A 17,589-nucleotide genomic window follows, 5' to 3' on the forward strand; every position below is an offset into this window, starting at 1 on the left:
GAGACAAGAGCAGGCCTCGTCTTTACATCTCTCATGCGATTGGAAGGGGAGGGGATAGGGGGCTTGGAATTTTAACCCCTGAGGGTCTTCTACTCCAGGGAACTCAGTCCAGTCAAAAGAGGCAGATCCTTTTCTGGGTGGTGAGTGCATGCCAGACATACCAAAGCAGAGATGTAGTGTGTGTGTGTGTGTGTGTGTGTGTGTGTGTGTGTGTGTGTGTGTGTGTGTGTGTGTGTGTGTGTGTGTGTGTGTGTGTTTGTGAGGGTGTCATCAACGAAACCAAAGACTGGGGACAGTCAGGGAGACATATACACACACTCAGCTTTATTTGAACAGACACCATCGAAGCAAGGAATACAGGAGGAAATCATAAATTCAACTTGATATATAAAATACCACAGAGGACGTCTTTGTGTTCATAGGAGTGCTCCTCTACTTGTTTATATGAATGCCTGTAGATAAGGAGCCTGCTTGAAGAAATTACAGAAAGGGTCCCAAATTCTCACAATTAAGAGTAGTGACTTGGAAAAGAGATGTGTGGGCCCACAGACAGATGAACAAGCTCATCTGTCAGTGACTCCACCTCATGACCATTGCCCCACACTCATAACTCTTGACCTAACATATCACCTTTGACCCCCTCCCCCCACGCAGTCATGAGAAATGTTGTTGGCTTTCATCACTTTCATCTCAGGTGTTTCTTCTCAAAATGGCCTTGTCACAGCCTTGTGGTCATAGGATAATAATGGGAATGGTCCTATGGTTCCTTTTCATGAACTACAGATAATTTAGAATATCCATCCCTTTTAGGGTTACTGCCATAACTTATTTTGGGGGGGTCTGTATCTATTCACCTGTCTCTTTGTCATTTATAATTTAGCTTCATTTCATAATATCTCCTCTGTAAATCACGAGCTACTTAGCCATGAGGTCAATGAGGTAAGGGCAACGATGCTATTCTAACATTGTCATGCACTATGTGCTTTCGTGAAAACACATGGGTTTATAAGTCATTATCAGTGTATGTGGCTTTAGGACTTGTCATAAAAGATGCCTAACATGGACCAACGTCAAAGTTAGTCATGAAATAGAAGAGTAACAAGAAAGGATGGTATTTGTTATTTCAATCGTAGCCTGCTATAAAGCTACAAGATATCAAGACACAAGATGCAACAGATTGTTGAGGTCTAGTCCTCCGTAAATTACCTATTACCTTAAAAACAAAGATCGCTCTTTATGCTCTTCAATTATCCTTACATCTGAAAAGTGACTGTGGTTGAGTCTGTCTATAATAGGGGGGCGGGGGTATTCCAACCGAAGGCTACAGATTGGGCACGTCCGTGCTGTCACGCCCATAGGTGGAGTTAGTGGTGGATTTTGAGGCGCGGTTGAAATACTCACACTTGTAGCCTAGACATTCTTTAATTTGAGCTCAGCAGCCGTGAGGTTAGTTGTAGATAACGAGGACCTTGTCTTGCTTTTTGAACACAAGGCACCATCACGGATTTTTCTATCTGGCAAGGTACACCTATCACTGGGCTGGATTTTTAACCACAAAACTTCTCGAGGTTTTTCTTTTAGATTTTATTTTTGTTTAAAAACCCTAACACGAGAAAATGGGAGCCCAATTGTCCAAGGGTGGAGTAGCTGTGGAGGGGAAAGCCGTCGCCGACACGGCTGGTGCTAAAACAAATGGCCAGGTAAGGGTTGGTTGTTGGTTTATATCCACATTGTCATTCAACGCCCACTTCCAGCGTGGGTCGTGTGGCCAACGTGTTCAGGGCTCCGAATACCGCACGGTTAACAGTGCCTGATGGGTTAAAGTGTAATACACCTTATTGAAAAGAAAATGATTTTAAGTGAGTGAAAATAGTAAAACCACTTGTTTTGGGGCAAGTTGTGAATTGTCTAACGCCATTACCCAGTCATTAGCTAACTGATTTAGCGTTAGTTAGCGTGTTAGCTTACTGGATGATCGATGAGTCTCTAGCCATTATTAACATTTGCAATTATCAGACTTTTCGTCTGGCAACTTGCCAAACCGTAGATTACATTGTTAGTGCTGACCAGGTTAATCAAAATAAACATGGAATTCTAATTTGGTTCATAAATTACACGTTTAAATGTGAAATCCATTTAATAAGATTTGTAATTTGGCGAAAGCAGTAGCGCCGGAGTGGTAGGCACCCGCGCATCGAACAAAAGATGCAAAGGTGCAAAGGATGCAAATGGGTCGGCGCGAGGCGCATTTTGCTGAGTTGCAAACGGGCGCTATCAGCAAATGGTTGAGAGAAACTAAGTTGGTCTCTTGAGACATATAGCCAAATTCCCGAACAATTTGCTAAAGTGAATTTTGTATTGATCAAATATAGATCAATTAGTTAGGCGGAGGAGGATGCTATTTCGTGGTCTTGTGTATGATGGCTGCAAGCTCAATGAACCTCAAATCTTTCAAATGACCCACATTGTGCATGTAATTAAATTATAGAACGTCCCGATTTGCCGATTGTGTTCGGTATAAAGATGGTAAAGCAATGCGCTCAGAAATCCTCGATACGGTGCAGAGTAAACATTAACTGTTGAAGCAGACAGACTTGCGCGCAAGCACTAGGCTTGATTCCTTTGTTTAAAATTCCGCTTGCTCCCTTAACGTCTTCGATGGAACTCGTCTGCCCCCATGTGTTGAATTAAGGGTACAGGTCTATCAAACAGCTGGGTTGTCCGTTCAACCCTGTTCCGTTTTGGTGTACTGTGGTGTATTCAAAATATCTCAGTGGCATGACACCACCGCCCTATGAAATCAGGGTTAACAGGTCATTTTGTTTACATGCAACGTTTTGCCTCTGTATTTCTGAACTTTTTTTGTATTGTTTGTTATCCACAGGAGAATGGACATGTCAAGACCAACGGTGATGTCTCTGCTAAGCCTGATGGTGATGGAGCGGTCACAGATGGAAACGGAGCTGCAGAGCCAGCCAAAGAGGAAGAGACTGGTGCCGGGGATGCCATCGAACCCGCCCCTGCTGCTGAAGGAGAGGCCGCCAAGACCGAAGGGGATGCCACCAAGGATGCCAAGAAGAAGAAGAAGTTCTCTCTGAAGAACTCCTTCAAGTTCAAGGGTATCAACCTCAAGAAGAACAAGAAGGGCAGTGAGGAGGTCAAGGCGGAGGAGGCCGCCTCCCCCACAGCGGAGGAGAAGCCTGAGGAGAACGGCCACGCTGCCAAGGAAACCAAAGAGGAGACGCCAGCGGCTGAGTCTGTGGCAGAAGCCAAGGAGGAGGCTGCCCCAGCCTCCGAGGGCGAGGCCAAGGCCGCAGAGGAAGCCCCACCCACAGAGGCAGCCCCTGCCGAGGAGGCCGCCACCCCTGCAGAGGTCACGACATCTGCAGCCTCCGAGGAGGCCGAGCCCAAAGCAGAGTGATTGGATCCTGCCCACGGCACCTGAACTGTTTTCCAAGATTAAAGTATATAAATATATATGAGAGACTCGTGCCACATTCTTAAAGTTCTAAACAAAACTACAAAATAATAAAATTGAAGAAGGATATACCACGTTTGCTGATTCAACCACCAGTTCACTGCCTTTTATTATTTCTCAACTGACGGAATCTCACCTGGCCCTCATGATGAAAGTGCTGTCTTATGTCTCCCCCTCATGGTATACACAGGAACTGGCATGTGGGGAGGGGTTTGGATCGGATGTAGAGCGAATCAGGAATACTGACTTATTTTCCCTATTCATGGAACAAGCATCCTTTTAACAGCGTGGCAACCCTATAACTTTTAATTTTTTTTCATTCTGGGATCTTAAAATCGACAACAGTTATGGAGCGGGGCAGATTGTCTTCACTCAAAATAACTGTTATATGAACACAAATCTTTCAAAAGATCCTTATAATTTTAGAATTCTACATTCCTATGTTTTACCCCCAAATTTCAAGTATTTTGTGCTGTATAGATTAACTAAATTCAAGGAGGGGAGGAGGAAAGCGCTATGTCTTTTCGTGCATTTTTTAATTATTTTTTCTGGCTAAAACCACATCTGAGCTTTCTCGAGTCTTGCAGTGTTCACATTTAAGAGTTTATGATGCAGGGGTTGAGGTTGTGTACAAAATGTGAGCCTTTTATCTGCAATATGTCTCTGTAAATATGTTTTGGCCAATATTTTTGGTTCTTTTTATTTTGCTATCGTTTAAAGATGTTAATGGTTTTATTGTAACTTTTATTAAGGGTAAATAAATGTTTGATCCCCTCTGTTGGTGTGAGCCTCTTGTTTGTCTGAAGTGGTCAGCCAGTGAAGGGTGGATCACATTTTTGGAGAATGAGAACTACAACAACTTGTTCCCCAAAAGGATTGCAGTCTCCCTTTGAGAAGTCACGCAATCTGTGAATTTTACAAGTTGACAGCACATGATTGAAAGTATAACAAGCAGCAAAACTAGTATCAATACCCCAATACAATAATTGTGGCATACTATATCAGAAGTAAGATGTTAAAACAATTAGTCTCAGACATTGGATATTTAGGGAAGCAATGAGTTAAGGGCTTCTGGAGCCTAGATCTACCAAGAGCTCCACAGGAGACTCCAGGAGGTTGCCCCTGATCAAATTAGAATGATGGGATGACATGGAACCACTACTATTAGCAAATCTGGTATGTCCATTGTAACTAACATCAAAGATTAACGAATAAGACACGGCAGTGTACACACCTTGAAAAGGTAGCCTACCTGAACACTTATTAAATAATGCAAAAAAAAGAGCCTTATGCATTATTTGCAAATGACAATTCAGTTAAATTGTTTGATTTCTGTATCTTGACCGGTTAATTTGCCCAATTAGGCAAGGTTGAGGAACACAAAGTTATCACACCATTGGACGAAGGTTGTAGGGCACTACTATGATCGGAATGGTTTTGCATCCGTAAAAAAGTTTTGTATTATGCAAAATGTTATTTTGTTTTGTGCACATTTTTTACCGATGCAAAATATTATTTACCCTAATTTGACTCCATACTTGTTGGCGTGACTCTCAAAGTGTCAGGGACCTGCCTTATCTGTCTCTCAATTTACAAGAAGCTGCTTCAACTTTTGTTTTGGGCTGAGTGAGTCAGCTGGCACGCCATAGATTTCATTTGTCAGGAAAGGCTAGGACTGGACACTATAAAAACCAGAGCCTCACACGATCTTTACAGAAGGGGAAAAGACCGGATCCGTGTGAGTATATCCTTAGCACTATTTTTTGGCGTCATTTTAAATGAAAATGTAGCTGATTCCTATGTCTATTAACTACATGTAACAATTTTGGTATATCTTTAGCTGACACAGTTTTATAATAAATGTAGTCCACAGACCACTTTTTTTCTTTTATACTATAAAAGTGAAATGTTAACCTCACCAAAAAAGTTTGTGATTTTCAGATGTTTTAACATAGGCTAGATGAGTGCAGGTTGAGAAAGCAAGCATTTTGATGTTACAATTTTGATTCACTGGGGGGTGTTCTATCAATGTCTCTGACAAAAGCCGTACTTACACAAAAAAGCCTCGCTTAGGGAAACGTCATAACCTGCTTTCTGGAATGTCATACTTCATAACTTCATATGAAGGAAGTTCATACTTTTATATGAGGAAGTTCATTCTTACCTGGTTATTTTGCATAACCTGCTTTCTGAAATTTCATAGGCCTTCATGAACTTCACAAGTTCATACTTTCATTTGAGGATGTTAATAGGCTACTTAACCGGTATGTCACATAACCTGCTTTCTGGAATACTGCTCAGGGCACTAGGATTGGACACTAAAAACCAGAGACTCAAACGATCTTTACAGAAGGCTAAATGGATCCGTGTGAGTATATCCTTAGCGCCTATTTTTGGGGCTGCATTGCATTTTAGATGTCATGTCTGCATGTCAATTTTCATATTGTTTGCCTCCTGTTGTCTGTTTAGGGACGATTGGTGCAGAAGTGGCAACAGTTGCAGTAGGTGCAGGTAAATGAACAGTTACAACATAATATTAAAATCAACAGAATGTACTTAACTATTTAATTATGCATCATTCACGTGGGACTGAGAACGTTGATTATCACGTTAACCAATTTGTCGAGGATTATTCATTTCTGAGTTTAAGTTTGACAGACGTATTGGGCATTATGTTTTACTCTGTTCGAACTTGAAACTTGATTCTGATGTCCTGTTTATGCAAATCAGGGAGGAAATCATGTATTGTGTCCCCTCTTTCAAGGTGGGGCCATAGTCTTGGCACCAGTTGCCTTGGGAGTAGTAGGCTTCACTGCTTCTGGCATTGCTGCCAATTCCGTAGCTGCCGGTATGATGGCCGCAGCCGCTACCGCCAACGGAGGTGCTGTGGCAGCTGGATCGACTGTGGCTGTGCTGCAGTCTGTTGGTAGGTCCTCCGACTGTAACGTTTCAATGTTTGTGTGATACGTCAATGTGACGTCAATGTGCACAATACTCGGATTAGACAAACATTGTTAATAAATAGTAATTCAATCGTATATTTGAGAGTAGAGTTTTGTGTCCTATATCTTGTTCTGTGTTAATTGCCTCCCTGACAGTGTGTGTTGTTCCTCAAGGTGCTGCAGGCTTGGGTGCAGCTGCTACAGCAGCAGTGGGCAGTGTCGGAGCAGCGGCTGGAGCAGCGGCTGGAGCAGCGGCTCGGGCAGCGGCTTGTGCGGTTGTTGACTTGTGGATCTGCAGCTCGGTACCCACTACTCCACCTTGAAGGAGGAGTCTCATATCTAGTGCAGATAGTCAGGTGAAGGCTATTATGATTCTGTTGTTGCTCAATGCAGCAGCACCTTTTGATGTATAACTCATATTAAATATTTGAGGAGGAAAACTAGTGCACGAATCTGCATTTCTTTAGAGGCACTTTAAAAAATATATAATTAAACCTTTAGCACTGAAATTCTTCAGCACTATCTAAATATGCCCATGTTGATCACTTGGTTATTTGTTAGATGTAATATTAGAAATACAATAAAGCCTTACAGCATTTTACGAGTGTAATGAGTGAGTTATGTGTAATTCTAGCATTCTTAGTTGAAATGATGGTTATGAATGGCTACTGGTATAGGCTTTTGTGAGCCCCAGGGTCAAGAGATGCTTTTTGAAATGATCTCCCAATTAAACTCATATTTCCAGATTACTTAAATATGACTCCCCCTAGAGCAGGACTACCTTGGAAGGAAAATTACACAAACTTTTTCTTCACAAAATAAATTCCAGAGTAAACTTCTTTGCCCCCATGGAACATCCTACAAGAAACACCATAGATTTCATTTGTCAATAAATAAAAGAAAAAGCAACTATAAACCCTAGCCTGATTCGAGCTCTACAGACCAGTCAAATTGATATTTTTTATTTTATCTACTGTACTGCAAATACAATGACTTCACTGACTAGACTTTTGAGTCCTCTGAAAAAAGGTTTGTTGACTTTTATGATGTCATATTACATAAGGCGCTTGGCTTGATTGGAATATTTGTATATGATTCATCTCTTTGTAGAGATACTAATCAAAAACAACAAGGATGTTCGAATAACCTAATTAGCCAGATCAGGATTAGCAAGATGTCATGTTGGATGTGTCATTTTATCACGGATGTAATAACCAACGTACAAAGAACGGACCCCAGGCCTCAGATGTAGTCCAACCCAACCAGTATGGGAGATCGGGGTTGTTTGTCACACTTTTCGATGTCTGCCATATTACTCTGGCATCATTTATGTTAAAATATTCCAACCAGCAGCAAATGAAACGTTATACTCTAAGCTATAATTGAATGTGTTTAAATGTACACAAATATTTTCTCAAATGTGGTGATTTAGTCATGTTGTGCACCCCATCACAGGGTTGGTTGGCACACAATATGGGGTTGGTTGGCACCATGTTAAAATGCTATACATAGCTACACATAATGAAGCAACCAATAAACCATTTGAACATTTAATCATATATTTTAAGCAATTAATCATTTACAGTAATAACATGTTTTATACCATGGTCTGGGTGAATACTCGATTCTGATTAGTTTTGCCTAGCTGGGTGGGAATGTTAAGGAAACAAACGTATTGATAAAAAATACCATAAAAAGTTTGATATTTACTGTTCCTTCGGGATCAGGCAACACGGATGATGACTGGAATGTTGAAAACAATGTTCTTATTGGACAACATTTACAGGTACAATAACCACAACAGTAGCCTAACAGTAGCCCTCCATAGTAGCCCCCCTCATCACAGACACAAATAGAAACACAAACAGACGTATAATACATTTCCTGTCACTTTTTTATTAAATGCATTTATCTTCAAAATCACTGTGCCAACCAACCCCGCTCAAATTTAACCCAATTTTGTGATGAAATTATGTTAGCCAGCTACCATCACTCATCACAAACTTTCACATTTTAAATGACAATGTAGCTGATTCCTATGTCTATTAACTACATCTAACAATTTTTGTATATCTTTAGCTGACACCATTTTATAATGAATTTAGTTCACAGAACACTTTTTTTCTTTTGTACTATAAAAGTGAAATGTTACCCTCACCAAAAAAGTTTGATTTTCAGATGTTTTAACATAGGCTAGTAGATGAGTGCAGGTGGAGAAAGCAAACATATTGATGTTACAATTTTGTTTCTGTGACCTTCAAAACGACCGAAAAATGCTATGTGCCAACCAATCCCTGTAGCCTGTAGCCCGTTGATGAAACCCCAGGGGGGGGTGTTCCCTCAACGTCACTAGCGAAAGCCGCACTTACACGAAAAAGCCTTGCTTAGGTAAACGTCATAACCTGCTTTCTGGAATTTCATAGCCTACTTCATAAGTTCATATGGCAGAAGTTCATACTTTTATATAAGGAAGTTCATAGGCTACTTACCCAGTTAACCTGCTTTTTGGAATTTCATAAGCCTACTTCATAAGTTCATACTTTCATATGAGGAAGTTAATAGGCTACTTACCCGGTTATGTCGCATAACCTGCTTTCTGGAATTTCATAGCCTACTTCATAAGTTCATATGACAGAAGTTCATACTTTTATATAGGAAGTTCATAGGCTACTTACCCAGTTAACCTGCTTTCTGGAATTTCATAAGCCTACTTCATAAGTTCATACTTTCATATGAGGAAGTTAATAGGCTACTTACCCGGTTATGTCGCATAACCTGCTTTCTGGAACACCCCCCAGGGCACTAGGATTGGACACTGAAAACCAGAGCCTCAAACGATCTTTACAGAAGGCGAAATGGGAACTTGTGAGTATAAAGCGCCTATTTTTGGGACCACATTTACCACATATTCATTTTCATATTAATGTTTGCCTATTGTTGTCTGTTTAGTAATGATTGTTGCAGCACTGGCAGGTGCAGGTAAATAAACAGTTACAACAAATTGTTAAAATCAACAGAATGTACTTAACTATTTAATAATGCATCATTCACGTGGGACTGGAAACGTTCTGAGTTTAAATCTGAGTTTGACAGACTTATTGGGCATTATGTTTTACTCATGTTCGAACTTGAAAGTTAGCATACTCATCAATTGAATTTGTGGATGTCTGACAAAGCAAATACACAAAAAGGAGTCTGCAGGAACTTATGGATTTACATATCCATGGAGATGAGTCTGATTATAGGTGGGAAGCGGCCAACCTGGTGACCTGGTGCAGCCAGAACAACCTAGAGCTCAATGCTCTTAAGACAGTTGAGATGGTTGTGGACTTCAGGAAGAACTCAGCCCCACTCACCCCCATCACCCTGAGTGACTCCCCAATCAACACTGTGGAGTCCTTCCGCTTCCTGGGCACTATCCTCTCCCAGGACCTCAAGTGGGAACTGAACATCGGCTCCCTCATCAAGAAAGCACAACAGAGGATGTACTTCCTTTGGCAGCTGAATAAATTCAACCTGCCAAAGACAATGATGGTGCACTTCTACTCAGCCATCATTGAGTCCATCCTCGTCTATCACCGTCTGGTACGCTGCTGCCACTGCCAAGGACAAGAGCAGGCTGCAGCGTATCATCTGCACTGCTGAGAAGGTAATTGGCTGCGATCTGCCTTCCCTCGAGGACCTGCACACCTCGAGGACCCTGAGGCGAGCGAGGAAGATTGTGGCCGACTCTTCCCACCCTGGCCACTCCCTGTTTCAGTCACTCCCCTCCGGCAGAAGGCTGCGGTCCATCAGGACCAATACTTCACGCCACGAAAACAGTTTTTTCCCTTCCGCTGTTGGCCTCTTCAACAAGGCCAAGGGTCCACACTGACTCTAAATGACTTTCTGCAAAAAGGACATTACATCTACACAATTCTACCTTGTACATTTGTATCTTTTGTAATTGTTTTCTTTTTTTTCTTTTCATATTGTAATTTAGCAACTTATATTTTATTTCTGGCAACTTATATTTTATTTTATTGTACATTTTATTTAATTATAATTCCACTTAGTACTGCTAGTTTATGTACCCTTAGTATAGATAGTTCACATATTTTAATTTTAGGTTCCTATATGTTTATTTTATGCACCTTCCTGCCAAAGTAAATTCCTTGTCTGTGCAAACTTTCATGGCGAATAAATCCCTTTCTGATTCTGATATCCTGTTTATGCAAATCAGGGAGGATATAATGTATTGTGTCCCCTCTTTCAAGGTGGGGCCATAGCCCTGGCACCAGATGCCTTGGGAGTAGTAGGCTTCACTACTGCCGGCATTACTGCCAATTCCGTAGTTGCCGGTATGATGGCCGCAGCCGCTACTGCCAACGGAGGTGCTGTGGCAGCTGGATCGACTGTGGCTGTGCTGCAGTGTATTGGTAGGCCTTCCGACTGTAACGTTTCAATGTTTGTGTGATACGTCAATGTGCACAATACTTGGATTAGACAAACATTGGTAATAAATATATAAATAGAGAAGAGGTATTATAGTAATTCAATCGTATATTTGAGAGTACACAAGAGTTTTTTGTCCTATATCTTGTTCTGTGTTAATTGCCTCCCTGACAGTGTGTGTTGTTTCCCAAGGTGCTGCAGGCTTGGGTGCAGCGGCTACAGCAGCAGTGGGCAGTGTCGGAGCAGTGGTGGGGACGGCTGCAACTGCAGCTGTTCTCATCTGACCATCCCAACTCACTACTACACCTTGAAGGAGGAGTCTCATATCTAGTGCCGATAATCACATGAAGGCTATTATGATTGTCTTGTTGCTCAATGCAGCAGCACTTATGACATATTACTCGTATTTACTATTTTAAGAGGAAAACTAGGGCATGACTGTGAATTTATTTTTCATATAAGACACCATTTTGTATATAATTAAACATTTAGCCCTGTCAGTCTTTGAATTCTTCATTTGACTCGTGCAATGAATGAGTTATGTGCAATTCTTTCAATATTAGTTGAAATGATGGTTATAGGTCATGGTTATTTCTACTGGTCTATAGCTTTGGTGAGCCCCAGGGTCAAGAGATGTTGCTCAAAGCAGCAGTACTTTTTGATGTATTATTAATTTTTACTGTTTTAATAGGAAAACTAGTGCATGACTGCATTTATTTAGAGACACTTTTTAATATAATTAAACCTTTAGCACTGTAATTCTTCAACATTATCTATATATGTCCAAGTGTAATGAGTGAGTTATGTGTAATTTTTTTCATTATTAGTTTAAATGATGGTTATGAATTTCTACTGGTCTATGGCTTTGGTGAGCCCCAGGGTCAAGAAATACTTTTTGAAAATGTCTCCCAATTAAACTCGTATATCCAGATTACTTAAATATGACTTGCCCTAAAGCAGTACTTCCTTGGAAGGAAAATTACACTTTACTTTACTTTTCGTAAAATAATTCCAGAGTAAACTACTATGCTCCCATGGCACATCCTACAAGAAACACCATAGATTTCATTTATCAAGAAATAAAAGATAAATAAACTATAAACCCCAGCCTGAATCGAGCTCTAAAGACCAGTCAAATTGATCTTTGTAAGTTTATCTACTGTACTGCAAATAAAATGATGTCACTGACTAGACTTTTGAGTCCTCTGAAAGACTTTAAAGTCTGTTGACATCTATGATGTCATATTACATAAGGCGCTTGGCCTGATTGGAATAATTATATATGATTCATCAGAGATCACCGACATAACCAGAGATCAGGTTATGTATGTTTCCAATCATGTCTAACAACCCAAAATAACCTATTTGTTTTTTAACTATGGTGAATCTTCCTCGACTTTTAGTAACCTTTTTAGTAACGTATCTCTGATGTCATGTCACTGCTTGTTTACTGATTATAACCTTCAGCTATTACTGTGTATCTATGTTTTTCACCCCGTTTACAAGAAGCTTCTTTAAGTTTCGTTTCGGACTGAGTGAGTCAGCTGGCACGCCATAGATTTCGTTTGTAAGGAAAGGCTAGGACTAGACACTATAAAAACCAGAGCCTCAAACGATCTTTACAGAAAGCGAAATGGGACTATGTGAGTATATCCTTTGCGCCTATTTTTGGTACCGCATTGAAGTATGCATTTAGTCATGTTCGCATTTCAGTTTTCATATTAATGTTTGCCTCCTGTTAATTGTGTGTTTAGTGATGATCATTGGAGCAGTGGCAGGAGCAGGTAAACAGTTACAACATATTATCAAAATCAACAGAATGTAGCTACTTAACTATTTAATAATGTATCATTCACGTAGGCCGGGTTAACCAATTTGTCGAGGACTATTCATTTCTGAGTTTCTGACAAAACAAATAGGGGAGACCGGGGGGCGAGATGAAGTTAGTTACATATGCAACATTCGTAAGACGCTACTTTGCAGCGTCGAGTTAGGGACCGGGTGAAAACTAAACCGTACAATTTATAGAATGTATGTTTCCTTATATTTATATGGATATAAAACCTCAAACTGTCACCATATTATTCTAATAATGTCTGGCCTACTTCCACAACCTTTACTTTTTCATTTACATTTCAAACAAAATGATAGAAAAAATATATTTTTTGAAAATCAAAAATTAGATTTTTTGACACAAGCTTGAAAAAGATTAAGATTATTGAGGATTTCATGCTGTTCTCAGAGATTAGAGATTGTGTATCTTTTTTTCTACCTAATTGAATAAGTAAAGGTTGTGGAAGTAGACCAGACACACGGAGAAAATCATGTATTGTGTCCCCTCTTTCAAGGTGGGGCCATAGCCCTGGCACCAGTTGCCTTGGGAGTAGTAGGCTTCACTGCTGCCGGCATTGCTGCCAATTCCGTAGCTGCCGGTATGATGGCCGCAGCCGCTACCGCCAACGGAGGTGCTGTGGCAGCTGGATCGACTGTGGCTCTGCTGCAGTCTATTGGTAGGCCTTCCGACTGTAACGTTTCAATGTTTGTGTGATACGTCAATGTGCACAATACTTGGATTAGACAAACATTGGTAATAAATATATAAATAGAGAAGAGGTATTATAGTAATTCAATCGTATATTTGAGAGTACACAAGAGTTTTGTGTCCTATATCCTGTTCTGTGTTAATTGCCTCCCTGACAGTGTGTGTTGTTTCCCAAGGTGCTGCAGGCTTGGGTGCAGCTGCTACAGCAGCAGTGGGCAGTGTCGGAGCAGTGGTTGGGACGGCTGCAACTGCAGCTGTTCTCATCTGACCATCCCAACTCACTACTACACCTTGAAGGAGGAGTCTCATATCTAGTGCCGATAATCACATGAAGGCTATTATGATTGTCTTGTTGCTCAATGCAGCAGCACTTATGACATATTACTCATATTTACTATTTTAAGAGGAAAACTAGGGCATGACTGTGAATTTATTTTTCATATAAGACACCATTTTGTATATAATTAAACATTTAGCCCCGTCAGTCTTTGAATTCTTCATTTGACTCGTGCAATGAATGAGTTATGTGCAATTCTTTCAATATTAGTTGAAATGATGGTTATTGGTTATGGTTATTTCTACTGGTCTATAGCTTTGGTGAGCCCCAGGGTCAAGAGATGCTTTTTGAAATAATCTCCCAATTAAACTCCATATTACTTAAATATGACTTCCCCTAGAGCAGTACTACCTTGGAAGGAAAATTACACTAACTTTTCCTTTATAAAATAAATTCCAGAGTAAACTACTATGCTCCCATGGCACATCCTACAAGTAACACCATAGATTTCATTTTTCAAGAAATAAAATAAAAATTAACTATAAACCCCAGCCTGAATCAAGCTCTAAAGACCAGTCAAAATGATCTTTTACTTTGAGTCCTCTGAAAGACTTGTCTGTTGACATCTATATCTCATATTGCATAAGGCGCTTGGCCTGATTAGAATATTTATATATGATCCATCTCTTTGTAGAGATCAGGTTATGCCTGTTTACAATCATACCTAACAACCCAAATTAACTTTTGTTTTTTTAACTATAAAGAACCTTCCTTGACCTTTAACAACCTAAGAACATTTAATAAACAAACCAGTACACTGTTCTACAGTATTTAAAAAATCATACAAATTCAAGCACTTGCTAATATGCTGTACTTTGAGTTTTGGATTTCAATATGCGTCCACTGTCTCATGTTTGCGCCAGTTTATAAGTATGTTGTTTGATTCCAACACAAAAGTTTATTCTTTGGGAGCCTGAGGTTCAAACAGATATCCACTATTGTACTCACATTTACATTCCATCTAGTCATTTAGCAGACGCTCTTATCCAGAGCGACTTACAGTAAGTGAAGGGACATTCCCCCAAGGAAAGTAGAGTGACGTGCCTTGCCCAAGGACACCGTCATTTTGGCACGGCCGAGATCGAACTGGGAATCAAACCAGCAACCTTCTGATTAATAGCAAATCAAATCAACATTTGTATAGCTCTTTTTACACGCAAGTATGTCACAGGGGGCTTCACATACGCCCATTGAACTGCCCCTCAATAGCCCGATTCCCTAACCGCTCAGCCATCTGACTCCCTACTCACACACTGGAGACAACATTAGAGTCATAATGCAGCACTTTTGCTTCAATAAAAAAAAAGATAGTTAGACTAGAGCATCACACGCAGACTGGAAATAGCAAACTAACTCCTGCTCTGCTATGCAACTCTAAAGCAGTACTCAATGATGTCAACAACACAAAACAAGAATACAAATCTTACTACTTCCTTTAATGATATCATGTATGACATTTAACAGGATTGACATTGCAACCATAATTGCTTCATAAATGCATGATGTGAAGGGATCACTTCCAGATCTTTGAGGAGAGCCATCTCACTCCTTCTCCAGTTGCAGCCCCCAGACTGCCCAGTGCCACTGTTGCTGTGCCAGACAGCCCTGCAGCAGCTACAGGAAGAACACCCACAGTACATCAGGTCCATGCATGCATGTGGAAGTCATCACACAAACAACCTCCAAAACACAAGTTTACCATTAGAAAACCAGGATCTACAATAGGTTAAAGGGTGTCAAATCCTTACAGTTGACTGTGATACAGCCGTTACATGGTATTAGTGTTATGTTTTGAATGTTACCTGCCGACTGCAGACAAGCCACTAGACCACCTGCTGCTACCCCACCTCCATTGGCTACAGCTGCAGTAGACATCAAGGATGCAGCTGTGGACCCAGCGGCAATCCCACCAGCAGTGAAGCCGATCATTCCCAGGGCCACAGGGGCCATGAGTACTGCTGCCCCTGTTACCCAGAATAAACTAAATTAGGTAGCCCTTCTGTGTTAAATTAAAGGAATACTTCATTGGGTTGTAATGTACATTGTAAAGTGTTCCTTTTTACTATAGCAAAACAGCACCAAGGCCTATTTATTTTGATGGAAGCAAGTAACAAGTTTGATTGTATTTTTGACAGTGGGCTACATCACCTGCTCCAACTGTAACTGCAATCACGTGTCCTAGAAAAAGCAGTGTTTGAGAGTGAGAGATCCTACACACTGGAGAAAATCTATAAATCATATTTCCAAAAAGGGTAACTTACCTGCTACCATTTTCTTCATGTTTCTTTTAGATCAAATGAAAATGATAAAGATCAAAAGATAGTAAGAAACAGTTTTTATCAATTTATTTTTGCTAACTTGTGTTGCACAACTGTCCCAGCTTCAGGTCCAGCTGTAGCCAGGCAGTAATCAGCTCCTGAAAGGTCAGTGCCACAACAAGATGGGCATTCGATTAAATTGTCTTAATCGATCGTCGGGAGAATTAACGAAATTTTCGATTAATCATAAAAATAAAAAAAATCACTATTTATAGGCTATATTTAAATGCAATTTGTCTCTTTCGCCTTATTGTCGTTAAGAATTCTCCAATTTGATTGTAGTTTTTGCATGTTCAACATGGATTATAGGTCTAAAGTTGAACGAACGAGTACTTATGTCCTTTCGATTTCTTACAGGGTGAGTCGTTGTTGCCATAGAGTTAGGTTGTTGCCCATAACACGCTAGCATTCTGCTAATGAATGCTGATTGGTTAGTGAAGGACTGATACGACCAGAGCTCCCGCTTGATGGCATCCGAAGCTGAATCAGAATGTCAGAGCATTAGCAACATTAGCAACAACATTAGCAAGCCAAAACTCTTTCTAACATGTGTATTGACAGGGAGAGCCTAACCTGTCAGCTGTGTTGTCGATGCCCTGAGAGAAAAAAGTAAGAGACCAGAGCTTGCCGTAAAGCAGTAGCTCTGGTCGTAAGATGTGTATGACGTCAATTACATTTTCAAACGCTTTTTAGAACAGAAAGGCGACTTTAAAACAATATAACAGCCAGCAGTGTGTATTTTTTTTGCCTCCCCTTTCGAATTTAGAATTCAAATTACTAGACAAAAAATTATATCCTGAGAAAAGTGGATTTTGAGGGGTACCGCTCCATAGACCTCCATTCATTTTGCACTCGCTCGTTAGCGCCCTCACGTGGAACTTCAACCAGTTCAGAACCCGGAAATTTCCCGAGTGGCAGTTCTCTCTATTAGACATTCTCTGGTTTTACCGATGAACAAATAATGTCATCGATGAAATTCTTAATGATCGATAATCGATCGTCGATTAATTATGCTCATAGCCACAACACTTGAAAACCATGGCCGCGGGACATAGTAGGCCCTACGTAAATAATACATTCAATGTATAAATGTTAACTTATAGTCGTAACACAGAGGGGTTGGAGGCTACGTTTACAGACAATTACAGGTTTAGCTACGTTTCTTACGATTGTGCCAATTTATGAAACTACATACAATTTAACGTAGGCCTATTGATATTGTTGCCTAACACCGACCTATGGACTACAATACGGTAGCTGTGGACCTAGCGTTACATAGCTACTGCCTACTGCAACTGACTTTTTCAGTTTGATTCAATACATTTCAATTAGATGTACAAACTCAAACGAAAGCTACATACCGAGATAAATATATGATTATTTAAACCTAAGATGAAATATATCAAATGTATTCTTCTTTATGCTGGTAGCACCCAACTTGTGACAATGAGACAACAACGAACACGTCACTACCTATTGAAACACTTCCGTATTTTCTAGATTTTTATTGGCGGATCACATCTTATCAGACTAAAAGT

At 40.3% G+C, this 17,589-nt stretch overlaps 4 protein-coding genes and 1 long non-coding RNA gene across 10 annotated transcripts; 4 read left to right on the forward strand and 1 right to left on the reverse strand.

The window, feature by feature from the left end:
* The first annotated feature begins 1,384 nt into the window (after nucleotides 1–1,384).
* marcksl1a (MARCKS-like 1a) lies at nucleotides 1,385–4,252 on the forward strand. Its single transcript, XM_084675408.1, has 2 exons — nucleotides 1,385–1,700; nucleotides 2,885–4,252. The coding sequence occupies exons 1-2, from the start codon at nucleotides 1,617–1,619 to the stop codon at nucleotides 3,419–3,421; spliced, it is 621 nt and encodes a 206-aa protein (XP_084531534.1). The 5' UTR covers nucleotides 1,385–1,616; the 3' UTR covers nucleotides 3,422–4,252.
* Nucleotides 4,253–4,391: 139 nt separating this feature from the next.
* LOC146299731 (interferon alpha-inducible protein 27, mitochondrial-like) lies at nucleotides 4,392–7,021 on the forward strand. The gene is made up of 5 exons (XM_084675409.1): nucleotides 4,392–5,216; nucleotides 5,780–5,846; nucleotides 5,948–5,989; nucleotides 6,243–6,404; nucleotides 6,595–7,021. Exons 2-5 carry the CDS (start codon nucleotides 5,837–5,839, stop codon nucleotides 6,741–6,743), a joined length of 363 nt encoding a protein of 120 aa, XP_084531535.1. The 5' UTR covers nucleotides 4,392–5,216; nucleotides 5,780–5,836; the 3' UTR covers nucleotides 6,744–7,021.
* A 2,239-nt stretch (nucleotides 7,022–9,260) lies between these two features.
* Nucleotides 9,261–11,354, forward strand: LOC146299732 (interferon alpha-inducible protein 27-like protein 1). Its single transcript, XM_084675416.1, has 3 exons — nucleotides 9,261–9,285; nucleotides 10,677–10,838; nucleotides 11,047–11,354. The coding sequence occupies exons 1-3, from the start codon at nucleotides 9,276–9,278 to the stop codon at nucleotides 11,136–11,138; spliced, it is 264 nt and encodes an 87-aa protein (XP_084531542.1). The 5' UTR covers nucleotides 9,261–9,275; the 3' UTR covers nucleotides 11,139–11,354.
* A 1,004-nt stretch (nucleotides 11,355–12,358) lies between these two features.
* Nucleotides 12,359–13,880, forward strand: LOC146299733 (uncharacterized). Of its 2 annotated transcripts, none has more exons than XR_014731425.1 (4): nucleotides 12,359–12,497; nucleotides 12,609–12,638; nucleotides 13,203–13,319; nucleotides 13,573–13,880. It is a non-coding gene; the product is annotated as an uncharacterized LOC146299733 (long non-coding RNA). The 2 variants fall into 2 exon arrangements; XR_014731424.1 differs by having other exon boundaries at nucleotides 12,375–12,497; nucleotides 13,203–13,364.
* A 1,270-nt stretch (nucleotides 13,881–15,150) lies between these two features.
* LOC146299734 (interferon alpha-inducible protein 27-like protein 2A) lies at nucleotides 15,151–17,534 on the reverse strand. Of its 5 annotated transcripts, XM_084675410.1 has the most exons (7): nucleotides 17,413–17,501; nucleotides 16,625–16,694; nucleotides 16,407–16,531; nucleotides 15,995–16,017; nucleotides 15,882–15,911; nucleotides 15,536–15,697; nucleotides 15,151–15,347 (listed from the first exon to the last, which is right to left on the reverse strand). In XM_084675410.1, exons 3-7 carry the CDS (start codon nucleotides 16,445–16,447, stop codon nucleotides 15,247–15,249), a joined length of 357 nt encoding a protein of 118 aa, XP_084531536.1. In that variant the 5' UTR covers nucleotides 16,448–16,531; nucleotides 16,625–16,694; nucleotides 17,413–17,501; the 3' UTR covers nucleotides 15,151–15,246. The 5 variants fall into 5 exon arrangements, with proteins under 5 accessions (XP_084531536.1, XP_084531541.1, XP_084531540.1 ...); XM_084675415.1 differs by lacking the exon at nucleotides 16,407–16,531 and having other exon boundaries at nucleotides 16,625–16,647; nucleotides 17,413–17,503; XM_084675414.1 differs by lacking the exon at nucleotides 16,407–16,531.
* Nucleotides 17,535–17,589: the final 55 nt, after the last annotated feature.

Source organism: Hypomesus nipponensis, chromosome 3, assembly GCF_054491055.1.
Source record: "Hypomesus nipponensis isolate SF chromosome 3, ASM5449105v1, whole genome shotgun sequence".
Taxonomy (NCBI): Eukaryota; Metazoa; Chordata; class Actinopteri; order Osmeriformes; family Osmeridae; genus Hypomesus; species Hypomesus nipponensis.